A 25,856-nucleotide genomic window follows, 5' to 3' on the forward strand; every position below is an offset into this window, starting at 1 on the left:
GAGGCAGGTGTCACCTTGTCCTGTGGAGGCTACAGGTAGAGAAGGGAGTTCCTTCATTCAGGGTCCAGGTAAAGAATGCCTGCAATGCAGGAGACCTGGATTTGATCCCTGGGTCAGGAAGATCCCCTGGAGAAGGGCATGGCAACTCACTCCACTATTCTTGCCTGGAGAATCCCATGGACAGAGGAGACTGGTGGGCTACAGCCCATAGGGTTGCAAAGAGTCCGACCAGATTCAGCAACTTCCACTTTAGGTGGCTCAGAGGTTAAAGTGTCTGCCTCCGATGCAGGAGACCCCGGTTCGATCCCTGGGTCGGGAAGATTCCCTGGAGAAGGAAAGGGCAACCCACTCCAGTATTCTTGCCTGGAGAATCTCATGGAAGGAGGAGCCTGGTAGGCTACAGTCCACGGTGTCACTAAGAGTCCGACACGACTGAGCGACTTAACTTTCACTTACTCTCCTGAAGTGAATTCACAGGTGATAGATATCACCTACCCATACAGAACTTTTAGGAAGTCAATGCAAAGCTCCAACTATACTATAAAAGCAAAAAAAAAAAAAAAGTAAAGGGGGCGATCCAGTAGGTTAAGACTTAGTGCTTTCACTGCAGCGGGTAGAGTTTCATCTCTGGTCGGGGAACGAAGATCTCATATGCCGTTGGGCCATAAAAAAAAAAAAACAAGGAATGTATAAAGTGATGCACATTTCAGCATGTCAGTGCTGGGCGCAGGCCCCGGAGGAAGCACCGGCCTGTGCCCAGACACGCTCCGCCCGGTGCAGTCTCGCCTTCCGGGCACTGCCTCCCCGGTGCGGTTCTCCCTGGCCCGGGCACAATCCTTGCTTAGTCTCCAAGCAGGACCCAGTACCTTTGGCTACAGCGCAGCTGCACTGCTGGTAATCCATGTGTGTTCTCACCGGGCAAAAAGTCCTGTGTATTCGTACAAGAAACGGAACGAAACCCCTGCCCAGAGAATTGTAACCCGCACCTCCAGCTCCGGGACGTCTCGGGACGTCTCGGGCGTAGGAGGGCCAGCGGGACGCCCCACCCCGTGCACCCTTCACGTGACCGGATCCCCGCTGCCCGGGCCGCCAAGTGCGACCCCAGAGTTACGAAATCTTCCTAGTGGAGGGCCATCCCGCTCACTGTCAGATATGGTATCAGTTAAGGACCCTACTCTAGTGGTAGTTTAGGGGGCCGGCACCCAGTCTCGGCAGTGCAGAGGCGACCTGGATTTCCCCCCTCCGTCTGGAGCCCAATCTCAGACCCCCTCCGGCTTCAGCAGCTCGTTTTTCCACAGACCTTCCGACGCCGGATTTTTTTTATTGTGTTGCGCTGCTCTGTCAAGAGTAACTAACTCCACTCGGGGGACTTAGAAAAGAATAACAGTAGTGACTCATAGGGCACTCAGTCCGTGCCTGGCACTGTGCTCAAGGCATTGCCTGTATTTTCCATTGATTGTGTGTGTTAATGTCTCAGTCGTGTCCGACTCTGCGACTCCATGGACTGAGGCCCACCAGCTCCTCTGTCCTTGGGATTCTCCGGGCAATAATACTGGAGTGGGTTGCCATGCCCTCCCCTTCCTCCAGGGGAGCTTCCCAACCCAGAGACTGAACCCGCGTCTCCGGCATTATACACACATTCTTTACCATCTGAACCACAAGGGACCCGGGTTTCATTAACTGCTCAGATACGATTGACTACCCATCTCATGCCAGGGTCAGTGTAGGCGGTTCAACTAAAATGCAATTCCACATGTTGCACCCTTAGATCGCAAAAAGCCTGTGCTGTTTGCCCCACTTTCACAATACACACCAGGAAAACACAGGCACACACATACACAGGAAGGAAAAACGGCTGGCTTTTGAAGGTTATTCAGCCTGGAAATACGACACGTGACAGCGGGAACTGCTTGAGCCGGTGTGCTATATTCAAACACAAACAGCTAACGTTAAAAATATTAGCCGCTCACACAATGCCCTTTAAAAAACAGGAACAAATTGTTCATTACAAACTTAATCCACAACAAACACACTACCAATGATTAGTTTTTATTTTAATCCCGTGCATACACACCCAAACAATTCTATTTTTTAAAATATAAGTGGGACGGGCAGATCGCAACTCCCAGGCATCCCGCAAAGTAGGCGGGTCACCTTAGGGGCAACCTTTACCCGCTCAAAAATTCGTCTCACATTAGCAGTGAGGATTCGGGCGTCACCCCGAATCGTTATTTTCCTTACTCATAAGTTTAAGGCATAAAGACGTTCCTGGCTTACTTCCTAGGTAATGAATCCCATTCTCATTTGCAATACGGTGAGTATAAAAGTGGAACGTTAAAGCCCTTACTTTGTTCGTTGAAGGTTGCCTTATTCATTTCATTGTTTTATGTCGCTTTTCATTTTACTATTTTTCAGTTGCGAGAGAGGGGGAAAGGTAGGACCACAATATGCAGATAAGCAACCGGCTCGCAAAGGTTCACGGGGAGAGCCCCGCCCCTTCCGGTTCCTTTCTCCGTCTGAACTGTCGCGAGAGTTCATCTGGCGAACGCCGGAAGCCGCTAGTCGCTCCACAGCGACCTTAGGGGCGGGCTCGGAGGCTGAGGGAACCTAAGCTGCTCTCGGCTCGTTCGGCGGTGCAAGATGGCCGACATCTCTCTGGACGAGCTCATCCGAAAGCGAGGAGCTGCATCGAAGGGGCGGTGAGTGGCCTTTTCTCCCTTCGGGTTTCAGGGTCCTCGTCCTAGCGGGGCTTGGGGCGGAGAGGGGAGCGGCCCGGGAGCGACGCGGAGGGCCAGTCTGCGCCCGCCCCCTCCCTCAGCCGCGCTCCTCATTGGCCCGGCCGCCGCCGCCGCCGCGGGCCAGGTAGCCCGGCCGCCCACTGGCTGTGGGCGCCGTCGCTCCGGCTGGCCGGAGGAGGCTGGTGCGGCTGGCGCCGAGGAAGGGGCAGGCCTGCTGGGCTTGTGCGAGCGGCCCGCCGGGGGCGGAGCTGCGGGCGCGGACGGGACTCGCTGCCCCGCGGCCCGCCTGGCGTCCGGAGGGTCTCCCCGGCGCAGCCCCTCCTCCTCTGAGGAGACGGGCGCGGCGCCGAGGTCTCAGCGCGGCCTTCGAGTTAGGACGCCTGGAGTTTCTCGGGGAAGTGACTTGCTAAGACTCTCCGGGTCTGTTCCTGCCGAAACCGCGACCCAAAGTCAGCCCTTTAAAATTTCCCAATCCTTCTCCCGGTTCCCCGCTCTTCACACTCGCGGCCCTTTGTGAGGCGTTTCAGGCTCTCGGGGGCGCTTTGCCGCCGGTGCGCGGTCCTGTCAGCCAGCTATTAATGTTTCCAAATGAGGGGCTTGAGGTGGAATTTGCCCGCGGCCGAGGAGAGCTCAGAGCGGGGCCGGGCGCGCTCTGAGAGTTGGCCTCAGGCTTGGGCGAGACAAACTGGCGGGACGGGGCGGCAGGCCGGCCGTTTCTTGGTGACTCGCAGAGAACCCCTGTTCTGTGTCGGGGTGAAGAGTCGCGGAGCTGGTTTGCCGTTCCGTGACCCAAACTTCCTCTGGACCCTCAAAATATTGGTAGTCATTTCCAGACTCTATAGGGGCTCCAGTTCATCTGTGTGAAAGAGATGGGAAACCTGGGCCAGTGGTTTTCTAGCACACGTTAGATTAGTTCACATGTCCTTGCGGAGAAGCCAGGCTGTAAAGAAGGATGTTGTTTTCTCCCGCAGTCGTTCACTCGGCAGATGTTTATTAATACTGCCTTGTGTGGTGGCTCGAAGATGGATTCTTTTCACTGTGTGAAAAGTATCCCTCACCCTCAACCTGTACACACAGATCCGCCACAACTGCTCCCGCCCCCGCCTCATTCCCCAGCCAGCCCTTCACGAGGTTTCTGGTTCATAATGGGCACGCAGCGTTAATTTTCTCTATCTTTGTTGTGGTTGTGTTGTGTGCTCAGTCGTGTGCGATTCTTGGCGACCCCACAGGACTGTAGCCGGCCAGGCTCCTCTGGTCCATGGGATTTTCCAGGCAAGAATATTGGTTTGTGTTGCTACTTCCTCCTCCAGGGGTTCTTCCCCACCCAGGGATCGAACTAGCATTTCTTGTGGCTTCTGCATCAGCCAGCAGGTTCTTTACCACTGCGCCACCTGGGAAGCCCTCTTTCAGGTCTACCCTCTAGTAACTGGCGGGGAATTGGTACTGGGTCCTCTGGTCACGTCTGAGCCCATCCAGGTTTCACAGAGTTGCTGAACAGTTGCTGGGGCAGCCAGCTTCCCACTACCTGGGCTTCCTGCAGGCACTCCCTTAGTTCCCGACTGCAGGCAGTCTGTACCTGCGGTTGATGTTGATGTGTGCAGTGTCTTGTGTTGGGCCTTGAATGGGACTGCAGGGAAGGGAGGATGTGTGGATCCACCACAAGAGCAGAGACTGCAGCCAGGCAGACCTGGTCCCTTGGCGGGCCCCATTGTGGGGTTCTGTGCTTTTGTGGCCTGATGACCTCTGATTTAGGCATTTTGCTCGTTTGTAATAATGGTTCCAGGTAGGTGGTTGAGAAGATTAAATATGAGGATGTAAGAGTGTATGTTTTAAACTGTACCAGATAGTAAGTGTTCAGTAGATGGCTTTAAAGGAATAGAAGCCCAAATCCCTCCTTTAGGGGACATAATAAGTAAGCATTGGGGTCCTAGAGTCAGACTGCCAAGTTTCAGTCCCACTTGCCATATGAAACTTACTTAACCATGCCATGCCTCTCTTTTTTATCTGTAAAACGTGGGTAATATTTACTGGGTATTGTCAGGACTAAATGAATTAATGTATCTAAAGTACCTCAGAAAGCATCTAGTGGGTACTAAGTGCCCAGTAGATGTTAGCTCTCATCATTATTGTTAATGAAGGCTTTTAAGGAAAGAAGTAATATCCAGTCTTCAGTGTGAGAATATTGTGTTGCTATTTTGTAAAAATTGAATTGGGGGAAATGCAGGCAAAGAGACAGTGTGAAAGAAACTGGACCACATGCTGGGTTTGGATTAAACCTACTGGAAACTCCATTGTGCTCGCACAGCCAACAGAGAAAAACTAGATCGGGGGTGAGGGGGTTAGGGTTCTTGTCAAGAACTGTGAAAGGTCTGAACAGATGGTATTTCCTACAGTAAATAAATACTGTTCTACTTGCTTCTTAGAAGAAATCTCTTTACTGGCACCTTGGTGTAGTATAGGGATGTCACAGAGACAACTTTGTGCTTAATAATTTAGGAAGAGCCTATGACCATCTCAGAAAACTTCTTTTCTTAAAGGAAATAGCAAAGGACTGAGCCTCTGCAAGTGTAAATAACCCCTTCTCAAAAGTCGTGGAATGTGCTTTGTTCTTTAGAACAGCTATTCTGTTTTGTCTTCATTGTACTGTGTAAGTCAAGAAAGGTGTCATTACCATCATTATTATTTGGCCCTCAATTAATCATCAGAAAGTTCTTTGATTAACATGAGATTCAAGAAAGTGGGGAATTATTTTATGATACTTCATCCAGGCTGTGGTGAGGTGCTGTCCTTCCCCCAACACAGCATGTCTCTATTGGTTTCAGTTGTTCAAGACCCATAGATGAGTCTCCTCAGGTAGCACTGGGCACCAGCTGCAGTGTGGGCCTGCCTCTCTTGTCAGTTTCTTCCTTTGGATGTAATTGGTTAGTCAAGTCACCCTCCTCTTTGGTTTGCTTAGTTCAACCGTCAGAGGATAGCTGTCACTGCTTCCATGCAGGTAGATGATGACCGGCAGTCTTAGTGGGGAAGTTGGGCCTAGAGTGTGCTGGAGGTGAGTGGCTCTGAGCTAGATACAAATATGGAGAATCCTTGGAGCTGTGGGGAGAGGAGGTTAGGGAATTTTCCAGTTGAAACCAGGGCTCTGCTCCCATACTCTCTGCTGGTTTCCTATTGAAATAAGGTAAAAGAAATTAGACCTAAAACAAAGAGGAGGGAAATGAGTTGTTACATTAGCTTGGAAGAGAAGAACTATAATTTAAAATGAAACATCGGCACAAAGGTAAGGGGATCCTGTCTTGTTTTTCCTTGTGTCTCTAAAGCACATAGTTCAGAATTAACCCTCAGTAATTGTTAGAACTAAACTCTATTTTCTAAGATGACCTCAACACACACATTCTAACCCAGAGACCCCATGGGTTAAAATCCACTTTGAACAATTCAGGGTCCCTCCATATCCTTTGGACTGGACATCTGTCCAGAGCCAGGGGCCACTGTGCCCTCCACAGGCAGATCCAAGAGGGTGAGGCATTCTTAGCCCCAGACAGACCTTCCCTGATCATGTGTCTGCCAGGTTCCAGTGGAGGAGGGGTGCTGGGGGAGAGGGCTTAGGCTCCAGTAAGTGTCTGCTCTCTTGCCCATACTGCTCTTCCTAGGACCTGGTAGAGTACCTGGTGAGCGCCTGGAAGCAGTGCACAGTTGCACTGTTACAGGTATCATGAGGCAGGGCAGTAAAAACACTCCTCTCTCTCCCTCCCAAATGTTTACTGGGGCCAAAAACCCAGAATGTGTTCAGGAACATCAGATAGTCTGCAGTGGGAAGGGAGGCTGCAGTCTGTGGGAGACAGACTGGGGGTTCCACTGAGGGGTTGCACTTTTTTTAGGGAGTCCTTAGCAGTTATTGGAGCCAGGAGGGGAACAGAATTGGCTCAATGTTTTAGAGACCTGCTCCTAGCAGGAACGTTTACTTGAAAAGTTCCTGATGACTAATGCCTGCCATATAAGCAGTACCGCTGCCTGCTGGGATGAATAGCTGTCTTCTCACGCAGGGAGAGGAGCAGTGATTAGAAAAATCCTGAACACTGAAACCCCCCTAAAGCTGCTCATGAAAGGAGTTGAGAAGTGATGTAACCAGGGAACCGAATATATGTAATTGAGGGAAAGTAGCTTATTTAGGCTCCTACATCCACAACTGTATCACCTCCCTCCTGAAAATTTACCTTTTGTGCTCTTCAAGTAGATAAAAATAGCAGCATGGGCCATCATGGTGGCATTTCTTGCCAGACAAGGAGTATGGTGTATGGGTCTCTGGTGAGCCCACCATCCTTAGTGTGTGTGTGTTCACCCTCTGGTCACTAGAGGGTGCACTCTGTCCCTGGATGTAACTGGTGTTCTCATTTTTTTTCTTAGTTTGAGGACAGTATTCACCCTTCCTTAACTTTTCTAGTCTTGTTCGTTGTTTTTGACCCATGCTTGATTTATTGGTATTTTAACTAGGTGTGGTGGTGGTGGTGGTGGTTTTGTTGCTAAGTTGTGTCCAATTCTTGGGACCCCATGGACTGTAGCCCACCAGGCTCCTCTGTCCATTGGATTTCCCAGGCAAGAATACTGGAGTGGGTTGCCATTTCCTTTTCCAGGGGACCCAGGGATCAAATTAGCATCTCCTGCATTGTAGGTGGATTCTTTACCGACTGAGCCACCAGAGAAACCCTTAATTAGGTATCAGATCAGTCGCTCTGTCGTGTCCGACTCCTTGCGACCCCATGAATCGCAGCACGCCAGGCCTCCCTGTCCATCACCAACTCCCAGAGTTCACTCAGACTCACGTCCATCTAGTCAGTGATGCCATCCAGCCATCTCATCCTCTGTCGTCCCCTTCTCCTCTTGCCCCCAGTCCCTCCCAGCATCAGAGTCTTTTCCAATGAGTCAACTCTTCGCATGAGGTGGCCAAAGTACTGGAGTTTCAGCTTTAGCATCATCCCTTCCAAAGAAATCCCAGGGCTGATCTCCTTCAGAATGGACTGGTTGGATCTCCTTGCAGTCCAAGGGACTCTCAAGAGTCTTCTCCAACACCACAGTTCAAAAGCATCAATTCTTCGGTGCTCAGCCTTCTTCACAGTCCAACTCTCACATCCATACGTGACCACAGGAAAAACCATAGCCTTGACTAGACGAACCTTTGTTGGCAAAGTAATGTCTCTGCTTTTGAATGTACTATCTAGGTTGGTCATAACTTTCCTTCCAAGGAGTAAGTGTCTTTTAATTTCATGGCTGCAGTCACCATCTGTAGTGATTTTGGAGCCCAGAAAAAGAAAGTCTGACACTGTTTCCCCATCTATTTCCCATGAAGTGGTGGGACCGGATGCCATGATCTTCGTTTTCTGAATGTTGAGCTTTAAGCCAACTTTTTCATTCTCCACTTTCACTTTCTTCAAGAGGCTTTTGAGTTCCTCTTCACTTTCTGCCATAAGGGTGGTGTCATCTGCATATCTGAGGTTATTGAGATTTCTCCCGGCAATCTTGATTCCAGTTTGTGTTTCTTCCAGTCCAGCATTTCTCATGATGTACTCTGCATGTAAATTAAATAAACAGGGTGACAATATACAGCCTTGACGAACTCCTTTTCCTATTTGGAACCAGTCTGTTGTTCCATGTCCAGTTCTAACTGTTACTTCCTGACCTGCATACAGATTTCTCAAGAGGCAGGTCAGGTGCTCTGGTATTTCCATCTCTTTCAGAATTTTCCACAGTTTATTGTGATCCACACAGTCAAAGGCTTTGGCATAGTCAATAAAGCAGAAATAGATGTTTTTCCTGGAACTCTCTTGCTTTTTCTATGATCCATCAGATGTTGGCAATTTGATCTCTGGTTCCTCTGCCTTTTCTAAAACCAGCTTGAACATCAGGAAGTTCATGGTTCACATATTGCTGAAGCCTGGCTTGGAGAATTTTGAGCATTACTTTACTAGCGTGTGAGATGAGTGCAATTGTGTGGTAGTTTGAGCATTCTTTGGCATTGCCTTTCTTTGGGATTGGAATGAAAACTGACCTTTTCCAGTTCTGTGGCCACTGCTGAGTTTTCCAAATTTGCTGGCATATTGAGTGCAGCACTTTCACAGTATCATCTTTCAGGATTTGGAATAGCTCAACTGGAATTCCATCACCTCCACTAGCTTTGTTCGTAGTGATGCTTTCTAAGGCCCACTGGACTTCACATTCCAGGATGTCTGGCTCTAGGTCAGTGATCACACCATCGTGATTATCTGGGTCGTAAAGATCTTTTTTGTACGGTTCTTCTGTGTATTCTTGCCATCTCTTCTTAATATCTTCTGCTTCTGTTAGGTCCATACCATTTCTGTCCTTTATTGAGGTCATCTTTGCATGAAATGTTCCTTTGGTATGTCTGATTTTCTTGAAGAGATCCCTAGTCTTTCCCATTCTGTTGTTTTTAAAGCTCAAATCACATTATAGCTCTATAATTTGAAATAGTTACTCTCCTTGAATTTGTTTCCCCATCTATAAAATGTGGATAATCTTATTCTCAGAGTTGTGAGGGTTAAAGGAGGTGAGGCAAAGTTTATGGATCTGCAGTTAAGTGCTCAAAACGATTCGTTGAGAGTGCTTCCATTGTAAAATCTTTTCATAAACCGTAGTAGCCAGTTGCCCCTTATTTGGCCATGGTAGACATTGCTTATCAAGCACAAACTCCTGTGAATTCTCAGTACTGACATTTCAAACAGCCATTACAGTTTATCAGAGAAGGGAAATTGTTAAGGAATATGAGTAAATTAAGGTTGCAGAGACCTAATCTCCCTTGCTCCTCCTACTGCAAAGGTTTACTGTTCAGACCCAGTTGGAATGAACCAGAAAACTTTGAATCTGCCCCTTTCCTCATCTTTTGTCCAGGGATATGAATTTTGTTTTCAAGAATCTCATTGTTTCTTTAATTATTCAAAATAGTTGCTTTCAACAGCTTTTTCTTTTCCTTTGTTTCTTTTTTTTGGTAGTAATGTTTAATTGATTGGTGAAATTGGGTAACTAGATTTTTTGAAAGCATAATTTATGCCACGGGGTCTAGATTTGCCCAGTTTTATGGTGTGGTAAGATCATTTGGCCACCTGATGGAAAGAACTGACTCATTGAAAAAGACCCTGATGAAAAAAAAAAGAAAAGAAAAAGACCCTGATGCTGGGAAAGATTGAAGGCAGGAGGAGAAGGGGACAGCAGAGGGTGAGATGGTTGGATGGCATCACCAACTTGATGGACCTGAGTTTGAGCAAGCTCCAGGAGCTGGTGATGGACAGGAAGGCCTGGCGTGCTGCGGTCTATGCGGTCGCAGAGTGGGACGTGACTGAGCAACTGAACTGAACTGAAGATCATGGTGTATTACATGATAAGATCACCGCACCTCCTATAGTTATAAATATCAGGAGCCTGTGGTAGGGGTACCCTGGTGATGAGAGAAGACAGATGAAGATAGGAGATCTTCATTCAGGACCTGCTCACATTTGTATGTGGATGTGTCTGACCCCTCCTGTGTGGTGGACCTGGTCATCAGTGATGCCTTCATTGTCAGCGTTTATGTAGCTTGGTTCCCTTTGTAATGTCCACTCAGTCAGAGACCAGCTGCTTTCTCTTCTAGAAGGCCTTTCCTGAAGTGCCTGCAGTTCAACAAGACCCTTGTGGGTCCACTTTTTGGGTAAGGACCAGAGGGGCCCCTGTGCCATGGCTCTGTGGGTGCCCTCTCTCAGCTGGGAGAGCAATTGGTGGCCAGGATCCTAGGGCACAGTTGAGGACTGCCTTTGCAGAGGCAGTCTTCTCTAGGAGAAGCCCTTCCAGGGCAGCCATCCTTTCTCCCATCTTAACTCCCCTGAGGCTTGGAGTAGGAAAGAGGGAAGCTTGAAATCTGTTATTGGAAAGACTGTGCTCTTTGATTTGGTTTCTCCCCTATAAGGTGGACCTGATGGCAGGTAATCTCAGAGATGGTGAGCCTAAAAGGAGAAGATAAGATAGAAGCCCTGTGGATCCCTGACAGAGCTCTTAGAGCCTTTGTCGTTCCCCTGGGGCATTATTGATGTGGAGGAGGAGACACAGGATCTACCCTCAGAAGCTCTTAGTCATGTGGGAGATGCAGGCTTGTAAAAATCTTTGTGATGCTGCATGGTAAGTGCTTTGATAGAAGCTTTGTCCAGTGTTTTGAGGGCTCCAAGAGCAAAGAAGCTGCAAGCTGTGGGCTGTTGGGGGTCCTTTCCATATTTGGAAAAGGTCCGTCTAGTCAAGGCTATGGTTTTTCCAGTGGTCATGTATGGATGTGAGAGTTGGACTGTGAAGAAAGCTGAGCGCCAAAGAATTGATGCTTTTGAACTGTGGTGTTAGAGAAGACTCTTGAGAGTCCCTTGGTCTGCAAGGAGATCCAACCAGTCCATCCTAAAGGAGATCAGTCCTGGGTGTTCTTTGGAAGGACTGATGCTAAAGCTGAAACTCCAGTACTTTGGCCACCTCATGTGAAGAGTTGACTCAATTGGAAAAGACTCTGATGCTGGGAGGGGCTGGGGGCAGGAGGAGAAGGGGACGCCAGAGGATGAGATGGCTGGATGGCATCATGGACTCAATGGACATGAGTTTTGGTGAACTCCAGGAGTTGGTGACGGACAGGGAAGCCTGGCGTGCTGCGATTCACGGGGTCGCAAAGAGTTGGACACAGCTGAGCGACTGAACTGAACTGAGGATGTCCTTTGACACTACTCTTTCCAGAAATCTTGGAAGGCTGCCCATAGCCCACAGACCTTGGCCCTTCCTCTCCTAGAGTGGGAGCATGCTGATTATTTGTTGATCTGTATGTCCCATCTGCTCCACCCCACCCCATAGTTTGGCATCCCGTTCCTCACTGTGCTCCTTTTGGTACCCAAGGCCTCTGCCTTCAGAGGGTTCCAGTGCTTGACGAGTGAGGAATTTCATCTGGAATGCTTTCCACTAACTCGGGTTTCATCTGGATGTGCATGTAAATGTTGATCCAAATCTTTTTCCCACGTTTTATGAGTAGACTTTCAGTAGTAGACCCTGGTCTGAACCGACAACCTGTTGCTTTTCTTTGATGGGCATCATCAACAGATACAGGGAGTTGAAAGCATTTTAAAAAACACCAAACAAATCTCAGTGGGGGCCTTACCTGCCATTTGGTCCTGGGGACAGGGCTTTGTTACAGAGTTTCTCCATAAATACCAAGGGCCCCTCTGTAGCTACAGTTTTCTGTGCTTACCACAGAGCATAGCCTCACTATTTCCCATGGCTTCACAGGCTACAAAGCCTAGGGTAGCCCAGTTCAGGGACGAATAGATGCTCCTGCTGCACACAGCTGTTTCCCTCTCCCTGACGGTGCTTACTGGTCTCCCTAAACACCTCATTCCTTTGGGCCTTGCTTTTTCTAGCACCTCAGTCTCCCAGAGACTACATGGGAAAACAGAGCAGGGATGCACAAGCAGTCCCACCCACCTTCAGCCTAATCTGATCGATTCTGTAAATGACCCCTTCCACTCTCCCACCTGTTTTTTGTGTAAACCCACTGGAAAGTACTTAAATCCTAAAGTAATTTGTCGATTTTCAAAGTAAAATGGTACTGTGCATCACTGCTTTAGGTCTGGCTCTGGCCTGTTAGAAGCAGCAGGTATTTTTCCGCTGTGCTTGGATAACAAGATGAAGGTCCAGATTTTCTTTTACTGGTGCTAGGAAGACTCACCTTTGGGTGTGCTTCTGCTCTTAGCAGAAGAGCTGAGAAAGTCTCGCTCCAGCTTCCAGCTGAGGAAGCATGAGGCAGTAGGAGAACCCAGAGGCTTGCCGGTGATGAAGAATGCCTCCTGGGAGGCTTGGGCTGTGATGTGGGACATGATGCAGGAACTTGTTTATTCAGCAGTTTTGCCTTAAACTCCAGGCCAGAGAGTCTCAGCACTGCTATCCTCCAGGATCACCTGTGGAGTGAAAAATGCATATGCCCAGGCCTTTACACAAATTTTGGACTCAGTAGCTCTGGAGTAGGGTTTGGAGAGCTGTATCTTTTTGTTTTCTTTCTTGCCTTTATTTTTTTAAAGAGAGAGCTGTATTTTTAAGAAGCTCCTTAGATGTTTCTGATACTGAGCCAGGTCTGAGCAACATTTACAAAGCACGGGGCTCTGAAACAGGAGTGATCCCCATCTGCCCCTTCCCTCCCAGTCCAAGGTGGGGAAAGAAAAGAACAACACAAACAGTCGTGATAATAGGCACAAAGGAGGGCTGTCTTGGAAGGATCAGAGAAGGTTTCCCAAGAAGGAGATGTTGCTTTGGGAGTCTGTGTCCCCAGGCAGGGCACCTGCCACAGGAGGAGTGTATGTGTGGCTGGAGGCTTGTGGTGGTGTGGGCAGGTGGGGTGAAGCAGAAGCCCGCAGACCCCCTGGAGGACTTTAAGGATTGTACTTGAAGGGCTCTTCTGTTTACTCTAAAGTCATTGAAGAGCCAACAAAGGAGCCCCAGAAGAGAATGGGGCTTATTTAATGGAGTTTTGTTCCTTTCCAATTTTAAGTTTCTGAACTTCATGTTTTTGTTGTGTCAGAGTGTAATAAATATATATTTGGTCTTTGTCCCTGGCATACAGTTTCTAAAACCCTTGGAATTTCCTGAGTGGTAAGGGCGTTAGGAGCATCTTTTGTTCTAATGAGGCAGCTCTCAGTGGGCCCCTGGATTGCTTCAGGACAGAGGCTGGCCTCCAGAAAGATGGAGGCCTGCTTAGCTTGTTGAAACTTGCAACTCCACCCCCACTCTCTGCCCTGGACCTCCAGGGAGAAAAGAGGATCTAGAGATTAAGCGATTATCATCTGTGGCCAGTGATTTAATCAATTATGCTAGGTAATAGAACCTCCATAGTCACCCTTATACAGTTGAGTTTGAAGAAATTTTGGGTTGATGAACATATCCATGTGCCAGGAGGGTGGTGTTACCATACCCTTTCTCCATACAGTGCCTTATACATCTCTTCTATTTGGCTGTTCTTGAGTTGTATCGTTTGTAATAAATTGGTAATAATAATAAGTAAAGTGTTTTCCAGAGTCCTGTGAGCTACCCTAGAAAATTATCTAACTTCAGGGGAGGGTCCTGTGAACGCTCCATTTTATAACCTTTGTCAAATGAACAGGAAGCCTAGGACTTGAAATTGTTCTCTGAAGTGAGGGCAGTTTTGTGGGACTGAGCCTTTAACCAGTGGAGTCTGTGCCAGCTCTAGGTAGGTAGTGTCAAAATTGGGCTGTCAGACACCCAGTTTGTATCTCGAGAGTTGGAGAATTTGTTGGCATGTGGAAAAATCCTACACATTTGAAGTCACAGTGTTATGAATAGAAACAGTTCAGGCAGTGGTTATTTTTCTTTTCTTCCAAGTCTTTATGTTTTTATTAGACCTCAGACTCCGAGACAGACCCATGTGTTGACTTTCTTGGTCCCAGCCCATTGGGGGTGTCTACCTGCCCTGGAGACATGAGACTGTCATAGGCCAGCTGGGCGCCCTTTGTTGATCATTGAACCTCTCTAAGCCTGTGTCTTCCACTGTAAAATGGGCATAATACTGCTTGCTTCACAGGGTGTTGAGAGGGCTGATGGAGAACAAGGAATGAAAGAATTTTGGAAACTAAAGTTAGTCTTTCGCTGTGTGGGTTTACGATATCTGGGAAATATTCTTATTTCATTTGGTATTGTTGAGAGGTTATTATCCATGATAGTGTCTCAAAACACCTGGTCTGGGGTGCAAAGCAGTCTTGCCTAATGATAGAAACCACCAGGCCCTCCTCCCTTTGTTTACCATGCAGACTTAAAAGGCATAAAACTGTGAAAGAAGTCTCTGTATAGACTGAATTGTTTCCTCTAAGAGGAAGCAGCTTTCTGGTTTCTCCAGGACCTCCTTTGTTCCCAGTATTACCACGACTCTACTACTACCACAGGCTACTGTTGATATCCAGATCTTCTTAATATTGCAGTTTTTATTTGCAGGCTCAATGCCAGACCAGGAGTGGGAGGTGTCCGATCGCGTGTTGGGATCCAACAGAGCCTTCTTAGCCAGCCAGCACGCACAGCCACCTTCCAGCAGAGGTTTGATGCCCGGCAGAAAATTGGCCTCTCAGATGCCCGCCTCAAGCTGGGAGTCAAGGATGCCCGGGAAAAGCTTTTGCAGAAAGATGCTCGGTTCCGGATCAAAGGGAAAGTGCAGGATGCCAGAGAGATGCTGAACTCGCGCAAGCAGCAGAGCACAGTGCCCCAGAAGCCCCACCAGGTTGCTGATGCCCGGGAGAAAATCAGCTTGAAGCGGAATTCCCCTGCTGCCTTCATGAGCCCACCCATTGGGACAGTGACCCCTGCTCTGAAGCTCACTAAAACCATCCAGGTAGGTTGAGACTCCTGCCAAAAACTCCTCAAAACCAGTAACAACTGTGGAATCAGGCAGAGACCAGGTGTGTTTAAGCAAAATGACAGTCCCCCCAACTGTTTGAAGAGTAACTATATGTGGAGGCAAGATATCATCTCAGTTTTGTGTAAAAGAAAATGGGTGGGGTGGTGGTGGGGATTTGTCCAGAGAAATTAAGTGACTTTCCAGGTGAAATAGTGGTAGAGGGAAGAGAGGAGAGGACAGACTAGTTGAGCTAGTGCTGTGTGCAGACACTGAATATTTATTCCTCATGCAACCCCAGTTATTACCACAGTTTATCAAAGGAGAATCTAAGTCTCAAAGATGTGAATCTTTGTGCACAGTTACACAGCTGGTCAGTGGACGCATCAGGATAGAAGCCCTGTCAGACCTGGCTCTTAGTGCAGAGTCCTGGCCACCTGCAGAGCCACTGCCCCAAAGGGAATAGAAACAGTATCATTTAATCTTCACAGCAACTTTGGTAATAGGAACTACTGAAGCAGTGAACATTTATTAAGCCAGGTTCATTGAGCCCTGCAGGTACATTGTTACATGATCTCTGGGATGATGAGTCTTCCTGTCGCTTTCCTGCTTTGCGAATGAGGCACTCTGTAGGACCTTTTACTACAGACCAAAACTGAATGCCCACCATATTAAAGTTCATTTATCCCCTACTTGTAGAGAACGCATGTAGGCCAAGTGGGATGAATTATGACCACTGGGTGTTTCTAGGTTCCACAGCAGAAGGCCATGGCACCAATTCATGCTCATCCTGCTGGAATGAGGATCAATGTCGTCAATAACCACCAGGCCAAACAGGTGGAGTGTGTGTGTGTGTGTGTGTGTGAGAGAGAGAGAGAGAGAGACTGCCCACAAGTGTGTGTTTTGATGTGATCTTCCAAGTGGATTAACTGAGGCCTGGCCCAGGGTTCCAATTTGAAGAGTTGGAGGTTGACACTTTGCAGTTTATGAGTTTTGAGAAGAAATTTCTTGAATGCATAGAAGCAGAGAGGCATGTTGAAAATCTTTTTATTTTTTTAAAGTAAAAGTAGTGTGTGCTTACTATAGAAAATTAGCAAAACAGAAAGATTGGGGGGGATGGGGGTAGTTCTTATACTATGGCTCTCCATAGTGAGCCCCTGTTGAAATTCTGCCCTGAATTCTTCCTGTGTTTTTCTTGTTTGTGTGTGTGTATATGTGAGAGAGATTATTATTTATTTAATGCATAGCTGTAGTTGTGATTATGTTATTATCCAGTTTCATATTGTTCTGTTTTCACTTTATAACTCAAGCATTTTTCTGTGGTTCACATTTACTGTAAACATTTTAATAACTGCTTGATCCATTGAGTAGACATTTAGTTGACTTCAACCATTTTCCTGTAATTTTCACTGTTAGACATCCTTCTATGAACATCTTGGAGGATAAAGCTCTTTCTACAGTTTGAGTTTATTTCTATAGACCAGATTACCCGGCACAGACTTTCTAAGCCAAAGGATATAAACAGGCATTTTAGGGATCCTTAATAGATATTGCCCACTTGTAGAAAGGTACTTCTGATGTACCTGAAATTTCACAGCTTTTTCATTTGGCTCTTACGGGCAGGGAGCCTGCCAGAACTGAGCCCCAGTCACCCAGGCCAGTTTGCCCAGGCACTCCACATGTACATACTTCTCCCTACGCCTTGCTTAATTACTCCAGCTCTCATCTCCCTGCTGTCCTTATTCCAAATGTCTGCTGAGAGCCTGCATGCTACATTAGCATGTATTTTTTTATTTTCAGAATTTATACGACCTGGATGATGATGACGATGTTATAGCTCCCATTCCTACTAAACAGATGAAATTTGCAGCCTCAGGCAGCTTTCTCCACCACATGGTATGTCATCTTACATTCTTCTTAACACTCTGTGTGTGTCTGATCAGGTGCATGGGAGATGTGGTGGAGAGTAGGATCTTTCAATTCAGAGATATTTCCTTATTTGGGTCCTAAGATTATTAGAACCGGAACTAATCCAGCCCCTGGTTTTTATAAATACTGAGGCTTAGCATGTCAGCGGACTTGTTCAAGATCCAACAGACAGTGAAGTGCAGACTTTAGTTCCCAACTGCTGTGTTTGGAGACTTCAGGGGAAATGTGAGTGATCCCACAGGACAGAATCACATTTTATTTCCTTTAGGGCAGGACATTCTGCTGGTTCCCTTCCTTCCGTGGTCATCAGCTCTGGCCCCATCCTTGAGTCTGGATTCCATTGGTTGATGTGTTAGCAAGAATAAACTGAACCTTTCCTGAAAGCTCCACCAGGTGCCGCCTGCGTGGAGGGAAAGTTTGATGGATGTTCTGCCATGCAGAGAAGGAAAGAAAGCGGTATATCTGGGAACATCAGGGAGCTCTGCACTGCTTGGCTCAGTGCATGGAACCAAATCACACATAGGAGGCGAGAGGGTACCCACGCTAAAGACATGGGTACCCATGCCTTTATTTGGTCTTCAGGCACCCAAAGACTCAGTTTTAGTCACTGCACTGAATATGTGGACCAATTTCTTGGTTACCCTTGAAGCTCTTAACTTTGAAATGTGAAGCTGAATGATGCCAGTTTGTTACAAAGGGGCTGAGCCTTTCTAGTCATTAGAGTGTTTGTGTCTGTTACCAGGGCGGCTGTCAGCTAACTGTTAGTTAGTGGCTAACCCTAATTGGAAAAATCTGTTTATATTAACTTACTTAAAAATGAGTTCCCTCTCTCCCCACCCTGTGAGATGGGTACTGTTACTACCCCTATTATATGGACTAGGAGTTAGACACAGAGAGGTTAAATAAATCTGCTCAGCTTGTAAGTAGTGGATCTAGGATTTAAGCCTCAGCAATCTGGCTCCCAGGCCACATTTTAACCACTGCACTCTGCTGGCTCTTGAAACTCGGGAAACAGCTTGAGAAGTGTGGGATCCACACTGAGTCACCTGGGTTGGGAGAAGCTGGTGAATTAACTCTGTTCCATCATCTGTCTCTCTGGCCGCTGCATTCCTCCTTTCTCCATGAATCAATGCCTGGTAGACTGTCCTCAGTCAGCAAGACCACTAACCGCTTCTGCCTCACACATTTTTTTTCTCCAGATACATTAAAACCAGGCACTTCGCTGGTTTATATTTCTAAAGGATCACTTCCCCAGTTAAGGGTAGCAGGGGAGGGAGGGAGGGAACGGTTTCTGCTGATTTGCACGTGCTGACTCTGCTAGCCTGCACCTGACCATCTGGGAGCTGCAAAGGTGAGCTACTTGTGGTTCCTCTATATGACTAGAACAGGTACCAAAAAGCGGGGGTCTGGGCCTTCTTCAGAGTAACTTCCTAGTCCCAGCCAGCCCATGGTGATAGAAGCATATCTGGGAATGAACTTGACTCCAAGCTTTTGGACTCTAACTCCATATTGTAGGTTTTTATCAAATCTAAATGGTATGACTGAGCTGTGGCTTCTGTTCGGGAACTGCCTGGATGCTTCTTGCCAAGGGCTCCCTACATTGGAACGTGGCTTCTGTGAGCACGTGTGCAGTCTACTTTTTTCTCCTCCTGTCCCTTCCCTGGCAGCTGGTATCTTTCTGGCTTTAGATCAGTAATGGAACTGGGGAGGTAGGAGGCCTTGAGATTGGGGGTCGTCAGTCACCTAGGGTATCTGGGTCCCTGGCTTCTCAGATTGCTGTCTGCCTCTTTGTTTAGGCCGGGGTGAGCAGTTCCAAGCTGTCCATGTCCAAGGCCCTTCCTCTCACCAAAGTGGTTCAGAATGATGCGTACACTGCTCCTGCTCTCTCCTCCTCTGTTCGGACAAAAGCCTTGACCAACATGTCCCGGACGTTGGTGAACAAGGAGGAGCCCCCCAAAGAGCTGCCGCCTGCAGAGGTAAGGTGAAGGCGAAGGAGAAGTGTTCACACTAGTCAAGAGTTAACCTGAGCTGGGTGGGCAGTGTGCATCTCGTTGGGTCCTCATAGTGCCTCTGGGAGGTAGGTGTTGCCACCTCTGTCTTACAAATGAGCAAACCAAGATCCAGTAGACCCCGCCCTCAGAGAGCCCACAGGCAAGCCAGTAGGGAAACAGAGCTGCAGATAGAGCACTGTGTCTGCCACAGCACAGGGCTGCCAGGAGCACCGATGAAAGAGCCTCTCATTCCACCGGGGATACAGGAAGGCTTTAAAGAGAAAGTGCCATTTGAGCCGGATGGTTCTTGAAACACGAGTGGCATTCTGTGCAGAGGTTCAGGCCTGGAAGGGCCTGGAATATTTGGGAAACATGAGAAGTTCCATTCCTTAGCATAAGTTGACTGGGACATGATTAGAGGGGCCCAGCTGTGGTAGGAAACTCTCCATAGAGGTTTCCTCTGGGCCTTCCTGGTCGTTTGGTGAAATGAGTTCTGCCCTTTGAGCACAGCTGTTGTCTGGTAACGTTCTGTTCTCTGATAACTTCTGGTAACGTTCTTCTATCTGTGGCAGCCTGTCCTCAGCCCTTTGGAAGGCACCAAGATGACCGTGAATAATCTGCACCCTCGAGTCACCGAGGAGGACATTGTTGTGAGTACTGTGGCCTGCCAGAATTTCAGATCTCAAGCCACTTCTGTTCCAAGGGTCCCCAAGACCACCCCCAGGTTAGCTGATTGTCTAAGAGGACTCACAGGGCTTAGCATAGAGTTGTGTCCAGGCTGAGATGCATTACAGGATGCAAAGCAAAATCAGCAGAGGGAGACAACTTGTGGAGGAAAAGCTAGAGGATAGCAGACTCAAACTTCTGGAGTCCTCTCCTAGGGGAGTCACACAGGATGCACTTACTCCCCCAGCAGTCAGTTGTAAAGACCAGGGAAGCTCATTAGAGACTCAGTCCCCAGAGTTTTTCTCAGGGACTAATCACATATGCACCGTCTGCCTGCCATATACCAAAATTCCAGACACAGAAGGAAATCAAGTGTTTGGCAGGAAGCACGTTGTTGGCACAATTTAGTTGCAAGTTGCCACTCTTGCCAGTTATGGTGATGAGCGCCCTCCCAGAATCCAAGATCCCAAACGTGAGCTAAGGGTCAACTTTGGAAGCAGGACTTCCAAAGGAGAACAGGCAGGCCAGATATGTTAACCCTTTTTCCTCATAGCCTGTAAACCAGAGCCAGAGGAATTCCCTGGTGGCCAGTGGTTAGGACTCGGCATTTTCACTGCTGGGGCCTGGGTTCAATCCCTGCTTGGAGAACTAAGATCCCACATACTGCACAGCATGGCCTAAAGTAGATCTTTAAAAACAATAATAATAAAATTAGGATCACACTTAGTATTCAGTTTTGTGTCTTGGTTTTGATATGTACCATTTTCCCTTTTATTGTTGGAAATCTTTTCAACGACGTTTTCACAGATCTTCCCTTTGTCCTCATTACAACCTTGTGAAGGCAGTTGCAGGTGAAGAAATGGTGTGGTTGTTAGTTAGCCTTTGCAGTCTGTGTCCATACTGTGTTCCCTCTCTGACTTCAGTCTCTTCATCTGAGAAGTGAGGGATGGGAGTAAAGGATGATGACGACACGTGTACAAAGCACTGCCTTGAAAATGGTTTCAGTTGAAACCCCTCAATCTTGCCAACCAGGATAATTGGTCACCCTGCATTGAACTGCGGAATTTTGTTTCTGATTCCCGGGTGATATATTAACCACTCTTTGTCCATCCATGTGGACATCCACTGGAGTCCTACATGTCCATCCATTTTCATGACACAGCACTCTTGACAGAAATACCATATTCCATAACTATTACCCTTGTTGAGGAAGTGGGCACTGAGGCAGGAGGACTTTGGGGGTGACTTGGAGTCATAGGGATCACAAGGCCCAGCACAACTCGTCCATCTGGCCCCAGATTGAGGCTTCTGGATGTCCCAGGAATACTACCTGACATGGAGCCTTCCTGAAATCTTGGCTGCTTGGCATGTTCAATCAGAGTGAAGCCACCTGTCAACCCAGAGCCCTGTCTGAAATGTGTGAATTGCAGGCAGGGAGAACAACAACCTGAAATTCTTTCCCAACCCAAGCCCTCTTGCTTTTCATAGGAGCTTTTTTGTGTTTGTGGAGCCCTGAAGCGTGCTCGGCTGGTCCATCCTGGGGTAGCAGAGGTGGTGTTTGTAAAGAAGGACGATGCCATCACCGCGTATAAGAAGTACAACAACCGGTGTCTGGATGGTAAGTCAGAGAAAGCAGCCTCCTCACCTCGATGCTCCTCGCCGCTCACAGCAGGCCTTCGGGGGAAGCCCTCCTCTGGGACGAGTGGGTGGACATCTACCTAGTGCTTTAAACTCTCCAGGGCTTCCTGTGTACTAAGAATAAGCAGTGATGTTTTGTTTTCAATTGAAGTGTGGTTGATTTACAATGTTGTGTTAGTTTCAGATATACAGCACAGTGATTCAGTTATATATATCTTCTTTTTCAGATTCTTATCCCTTAAAGGTCATTACAAAATACTGAGAATAGTTCCCTGTGCTATACTATGCAGTAGATCCCTTGTTGGTTATCGCAGCCTTTGCCTTTTGATTGTATTATTTAATCCATTTACATACATTTTATGTGGCCTTTTTGCATTGTATAAGTATTTTTTAGTGTAGCATTTTAGTTCCTTTAATGATTTTTTCCACTATATTTTTTGAGTCACTTTCTTTTCTTAATAGTTGCTCAAGGATTTATAGTATATATTGTAGGTTATCAGAGTCTATTTCACATTAATATTAATGTAGCCACAATGAAATTTAGAAATGTTACTCCAATAAGGCTCTATTCCCACTTTCCCCTTTTTTTGTGCTGTTATTGTTATACTTACTACATAAAATGCAAAGTGGGAGTCTGGTACTTGTAAGGTTAATCTTTCATGGACAAAGTAGAAATCTGAACATACGCTTTCAAATTTTTTTTCACTTAATTTTGTACCATAAGCATTTCCCCTTTCTACTTGCTTCACAACCAGTCTGGGTTGTTACATGCTGTGTGTACTTTCTCCCTTACTTTGATTCTGATCTCCTCCTGCACAAAGCAGGGTCTGTTGCCAGTTTGCTTCTTGACACTGTCATTACCGAAGTTTCATGGACCTCATAACCCTCATAGTCTCTGGGCTTTGCTGACACCTGACAGCCCCAGCCTTAGCTGTGAAGCCAGAGCTGCCAGCGGTGGGTGCTTTGACTCCTGATAACAAAAGTGGCAGTCCCTGTCCTTCCATGAGGAGCTGAGGGCTCATGACAGAGCTTTTTCTTTCTTGGTTTTTCAGGGCAACCAATGAAGTGCAACCTCCACATGAATGGGAACGTTATCACCTCAGACCAGCCCATCCTGCTGTAAGTTCCAAAGGCAGAGGTGTTGGGGACCATGTGGGGCTTTTCTGCTTGCTTACTGGGCATGATCATCTCTCTGTTCTGAGGAGACACATGCTTGCATCACAGCTCCATTCCATTTCCTCTGCTCTGAGAGCAGCCAGCCGACTAGGAGGCTTAAATTTGTACAGAGTGGGTTGTTATATCATTTCTACAGGAGATTGACCCCACAGGGGCTAACTTAACTTCATTCCCTGCCTTATAATTTAGAAAGTGGAGAGCAGGCTGGTTGTGTCCCTGTTTGCATGATTGGGTGTGCATCTTCAGATGAGCAGAAAACCCCCCTCCTCATGATTGACTCTGATGGGGATTGTGCTGGGTGCTCCGCCTTATTTTGTTACACACCCAGTGTACATGCCTGGCCCAGGACTGAGGACTTTTTGAAGCCTGAGATGCAGAAAATGTCTAGATTGATATGTAAAAGGAGGTCCTTTTGAGGAGGAGACAGAGACCCAGGGAGAATATTAGGCTTGCCAACATGGGTGTAGTGAGGGGCAGGCCTGTAATAGACTTTGAAATTTAGAAAGACTGCAGTTTGAATCCTGGATATTGAATTGTGTGATTTAGATGAGTTTCTTAAACTGTGTTCCAGGATTAAGTTGTATTCTGAAAAATGTGGGTTTTATGACCTAGTGGATTTGGGAACCACTGAGCTAGACCCAGTTAAATCTACTGGGCTTCTCAAAATGTGTGATAAGCTGATGTGTGTTTGGCTATCCTTGAGGCTTAAACTTAAAAAAAAACCCCAGATCTTAGCAGGCTGCATCTCAACTTTCTTAGCAAATTTAAAGAATGGTAGGTTTGCTATAAGAAATAGGGTAAAAGGGTACGGAAAGCATTATGTTTGGTGCCTAGCTTATAACAGATCTCCAGCTAATGGTGGGACCCTTCTCCACTGAAGGGGAACCTGACGAAGATTTTGACTCTTCTCTGCTCTCTACAGACGGCTGAGTGATAGCCCCTCAGTGAAAAAGGAGAGTGAGCTGCCTCGCAGAGTGAATTCTGCCCCCTCATCCAACCCTCCAGCCGAAGTAGATCCTGACACCATCCTGAAGGCGCTTTTCAAGTCATCGGGGGCCTCTGTGACCACACAGCCCACAGAATTCAAAATCAAACTTTGAGCGGGGGAGCGAGACAGCCAGAAGCGGGGGCGGAGGAGGGTGGCTCTGTTTCCTTAAACGAAAGTTGTGACCAATGGGCCGTTGGCTGGGGGCCCCCGCGTGCAGGAAGAGTCACCGGGGGTAGAAAGCCTCCTCGCTGGACGGCAGCCGCCTTTCTGTGTTGTGTTCTGCCTGTGCTCTTCTATGTGCTCACATTTCCTGTAGTGCGTTTCTTCTCTCTCCACCTCATCACCAGGGTAGACTTGTGTTGTTCAGAGTGTTTCTCCCTAAACTCAGCCCCAAATAGATTTTTTAAAATCTGAAAATGGTGCCCTAAATTCTCTGAGTGGCCTTCTTGTGGCCCCATAGAACTCGGGGCAGGGGCTATTTGAAGGATACTGCTTTCTTCAGGGTGAGGGTTTGACTCCCCTTTCTCTTTTTAAAACTTTTCAAACAAAGTAGGGAATGGAAGCCCCTGCCATCCTAATAGGAACCACATCAGCTCAAAAGCTCTGCCACTCACTCTCCTGGTCAGTGGAGATGGCCTAGGTGGTGATCAAGTCACGGGCTCCTTGTCCTCTCCCCGCAGTTGGCTCCAGACCAGTGCTTTCTGGAGAGAGCCCTGTGGTAAGGGCAGGGTGAGGCTACTGCTCTGCCAGGAAGAGTGTACCCTAGCTCTTGGTTTGGGGGACCCTACTGTCTCAGTCAACCCAGAATAAATTCTCAAGCTTACATTTCCCCTTCCCCTGAGTTGTGCCGAGTGGCCCAGCCCAGCTCTCTTGGCCTTCTGAGTGTCACTGCTGGGCAGGGCTGCCTTGTTAGCCCCCCCATTTCTCACCCAGCCTAGCACTCATCACACTTGGTTTTGGTACAAATGCCAGCTCTCTGCTAGTTGGGTTTTCAAAGGGTCTGCCTCCTGTTCTATGACACTGAGGACCTTGGGGTTGTTTGAATAGGGATGTTGGCTTGCTCCAAGATGTTTTTTCCCTGGCCTCAGGTTCATGCAATAGTCAGGGATGCTGAGAGGTGGCAGATATTCAGCAGCCACCAGAGGGCACTGTCTCCACTACTATGAGTGACCCATCCATCCATCCTGACCAGAGGGGCATTTTCCTGCCTTGACTGAGGTGGGAGGGGAGCAGGGGGCGGTGGGGAGGGAGTTGAGAGAGCGAAGCAGCCTTTGCAGGCAAGTGGACAGGTTGTCCCCTCAGCGTGCTTCCAGGCATTGGGGGCACAACTCTAGAACCAAAGGGGAAGCCCTGAATACACCAGAACAGCATTACTCCAGGGGTGTTCATCCTCAGTTTCTTGCTGGTTTGTTGGGACTGTAGAGGGAATCCAGCCTAGCAGAGCTGGCAAGTCTTGGGGAGCAAGATTCTGTAAGTAAATAGTGTAAAAGGCACAAGCCTAGAAAGTGTAGGGGGGACCTGAGACAGAGTCTTTGATGACCTACTTGGGGCCAGTCCAGCGAAGAAAAACCTGGAAACTCAAATTTCCACAGAGTTAGATCAAGCAGCAAGGACCCAGGTGTGAACTCAGCTCAGTCCTCCAGCTCTGAGGTTGCCCAGGCTTGGGAAGTCCAGGGAATGTGCCTGATGGTGGTCCACTTTCCAGTACTTTGAAGAAGGCTGCTTTTGTTCTCTTCTCCCTCTTTGAATGGGTGCAAACTGAGTTCTCTTCATCAGCTAGAAGACATTCCTCCTACACTTTCCCCTTCTTGACCCCAGAGAGTGTCCATAAGACACTAGGAGCTGGCTTCTCAGGTCTGGAGACAGACAGATCACTGCTTGGACTCTGCGTTCAGTAGGGAAGGTAACTACCCTGCCTGTATGCCTTTATCTTCCCACCGGCCCTCTGGACCTTGTCCTCTGGGTGGCTGTGTGGTCCACTGCAGGGTAGAGTCTGTTCTCCCCCGTTCTACAGGCAGGTGTCATCGTGGGAAACAGAAGAGAAGGTGGTAGGCCAGTCCTTGTGTCCCTCTCCACCTCGCACTCCCCTACATTCCCCGTCTTGTCTCTTTTTTTTTTCCAAAAGGAGAGGCATTAAGGGATGGAGGAGACTATGTGTTACTTACCCATTTCTGAATAAACGTTTGTTATTCCTACTTTTGAGCTGTCATTTCTTAAAAGATTACGTTAAGGGGCTTCTTGGAATTTGGCACCAGAAAACAAGAGATTTGCCTCTGCTTTGCTGCTCACCAGCTATGACCTTCAGACAGTTCCTCACAGGACTCTTTGAATTTTGG

At 47.7% G+C, this 25,856-nt stretch overlaps 1 protein-coding gene and 1 non-coding gene across 4 annotated transcripts; one reads left to right on the plus strand and one right to left on the minus strand.

Annotated features, from left to right (window-relative positions):
• Positions 1 to 2,108: 2,108 nt before the first annotated feature.
• On the minus strand, positions 2,109 to 2,258 carry LOC113893876. The gene has a single exon (XR_003511393.1). It is a non-coding gene; the product is annotated as a U12 minor spliceosomal RNA (small nuclear RNA).
• Positions 2,259 to 2,529: 271 nt separating this feature from the next.
• POLDIP3 (DNA polymerase delta interacting protein 3) lies at positions 2,530 to 25,715 on the plus strand. 3 transcript variants are annotated; one of them, XM_027540605.1, is made up of 9 exons: positions 2,541 to 2,699; positions 14,739 to 15,129; positions 15,883 to 15,969; positions 16,933 to 17,028; positions 18,858 to 19,037; positions 19,625 to 19,702; positions 21,207 to 21,336; positions 22,409 to 22,475; positions 23,455 to 25,715. In XM_027540605.1, the coding sequence occupies exons 1-9, from the start codon at positions 2,641 to 2,643 to the stop codon at positions 23,630 to 23,632; spliced, it is 1,266 nt and encodes a 421-aa protein (XP_027396406.1). In that variant the 5' UTR covers positions 2,541 to 2,640; the 3' UTR covers positions 23,633 to 25,715. The 3 variants fall into 3 exon arrangements, with proteins under 3 accessions (XP_027396407.1, XP_027396408.1, XP_027396406.1); XM_027540606.1 differs by lacking the exon at positions 15,883 to 15,969 and having other exon boundaries at positions 2,530 to 2,699; positions 23,455 to 25,638; XM_027540607.1 differs by lacking the exons at positions 15,883 to 15,969; positions 16,933 to 17,028 and having other exon boundaries at positions 2,536 to 2,699; positions 23,455 to 25,638.
• Positions 25,716 to 25,856: the final 141 nt, after the last annotated feature.

This window comes from Bos indicus x Bos taurus, chromosome 5, assembly GCF_003369695.1.
Source record: "Bos indicus x Bos taurus breed Angus x Brahman F1 hybrid chromosome 5, Bos_hybrid_MaternalHap_v2.0, whole genome shotgun sequence".
In the NCBI taxonomy this organism is placed as follows: domain Eukaryota; kingdom Metazoa; phylum Chordata; class Mammalia; order Artiodactyla; family Bovidae; genus Bos; species Bos indicus x Bos taurus.

Coding starts and splice junctions, on each gene's coding strand:
- POLDIP3 (XM_027540605.1), top strand. CDS start 2,641: ATGGCCGACATCTCTCTGGACGAGCTCATCCGAAAGCGAGGAGCTGCA. Junction 19,038..19,624: donor AAGAGCTGCCGCCTGCAGAG/GTAAGGTGAAGG, acceptor TATCTGTGGCAG/CCTGTCCTCAGCCCTTTGGA. Junction 21,337..22,408: donor CAACAACCGGTGTCTGGATG/GTAAGTCAGAGA, acceptor TTGGTTTTTCAG/GGCAACCAATGAAGTGCAAC.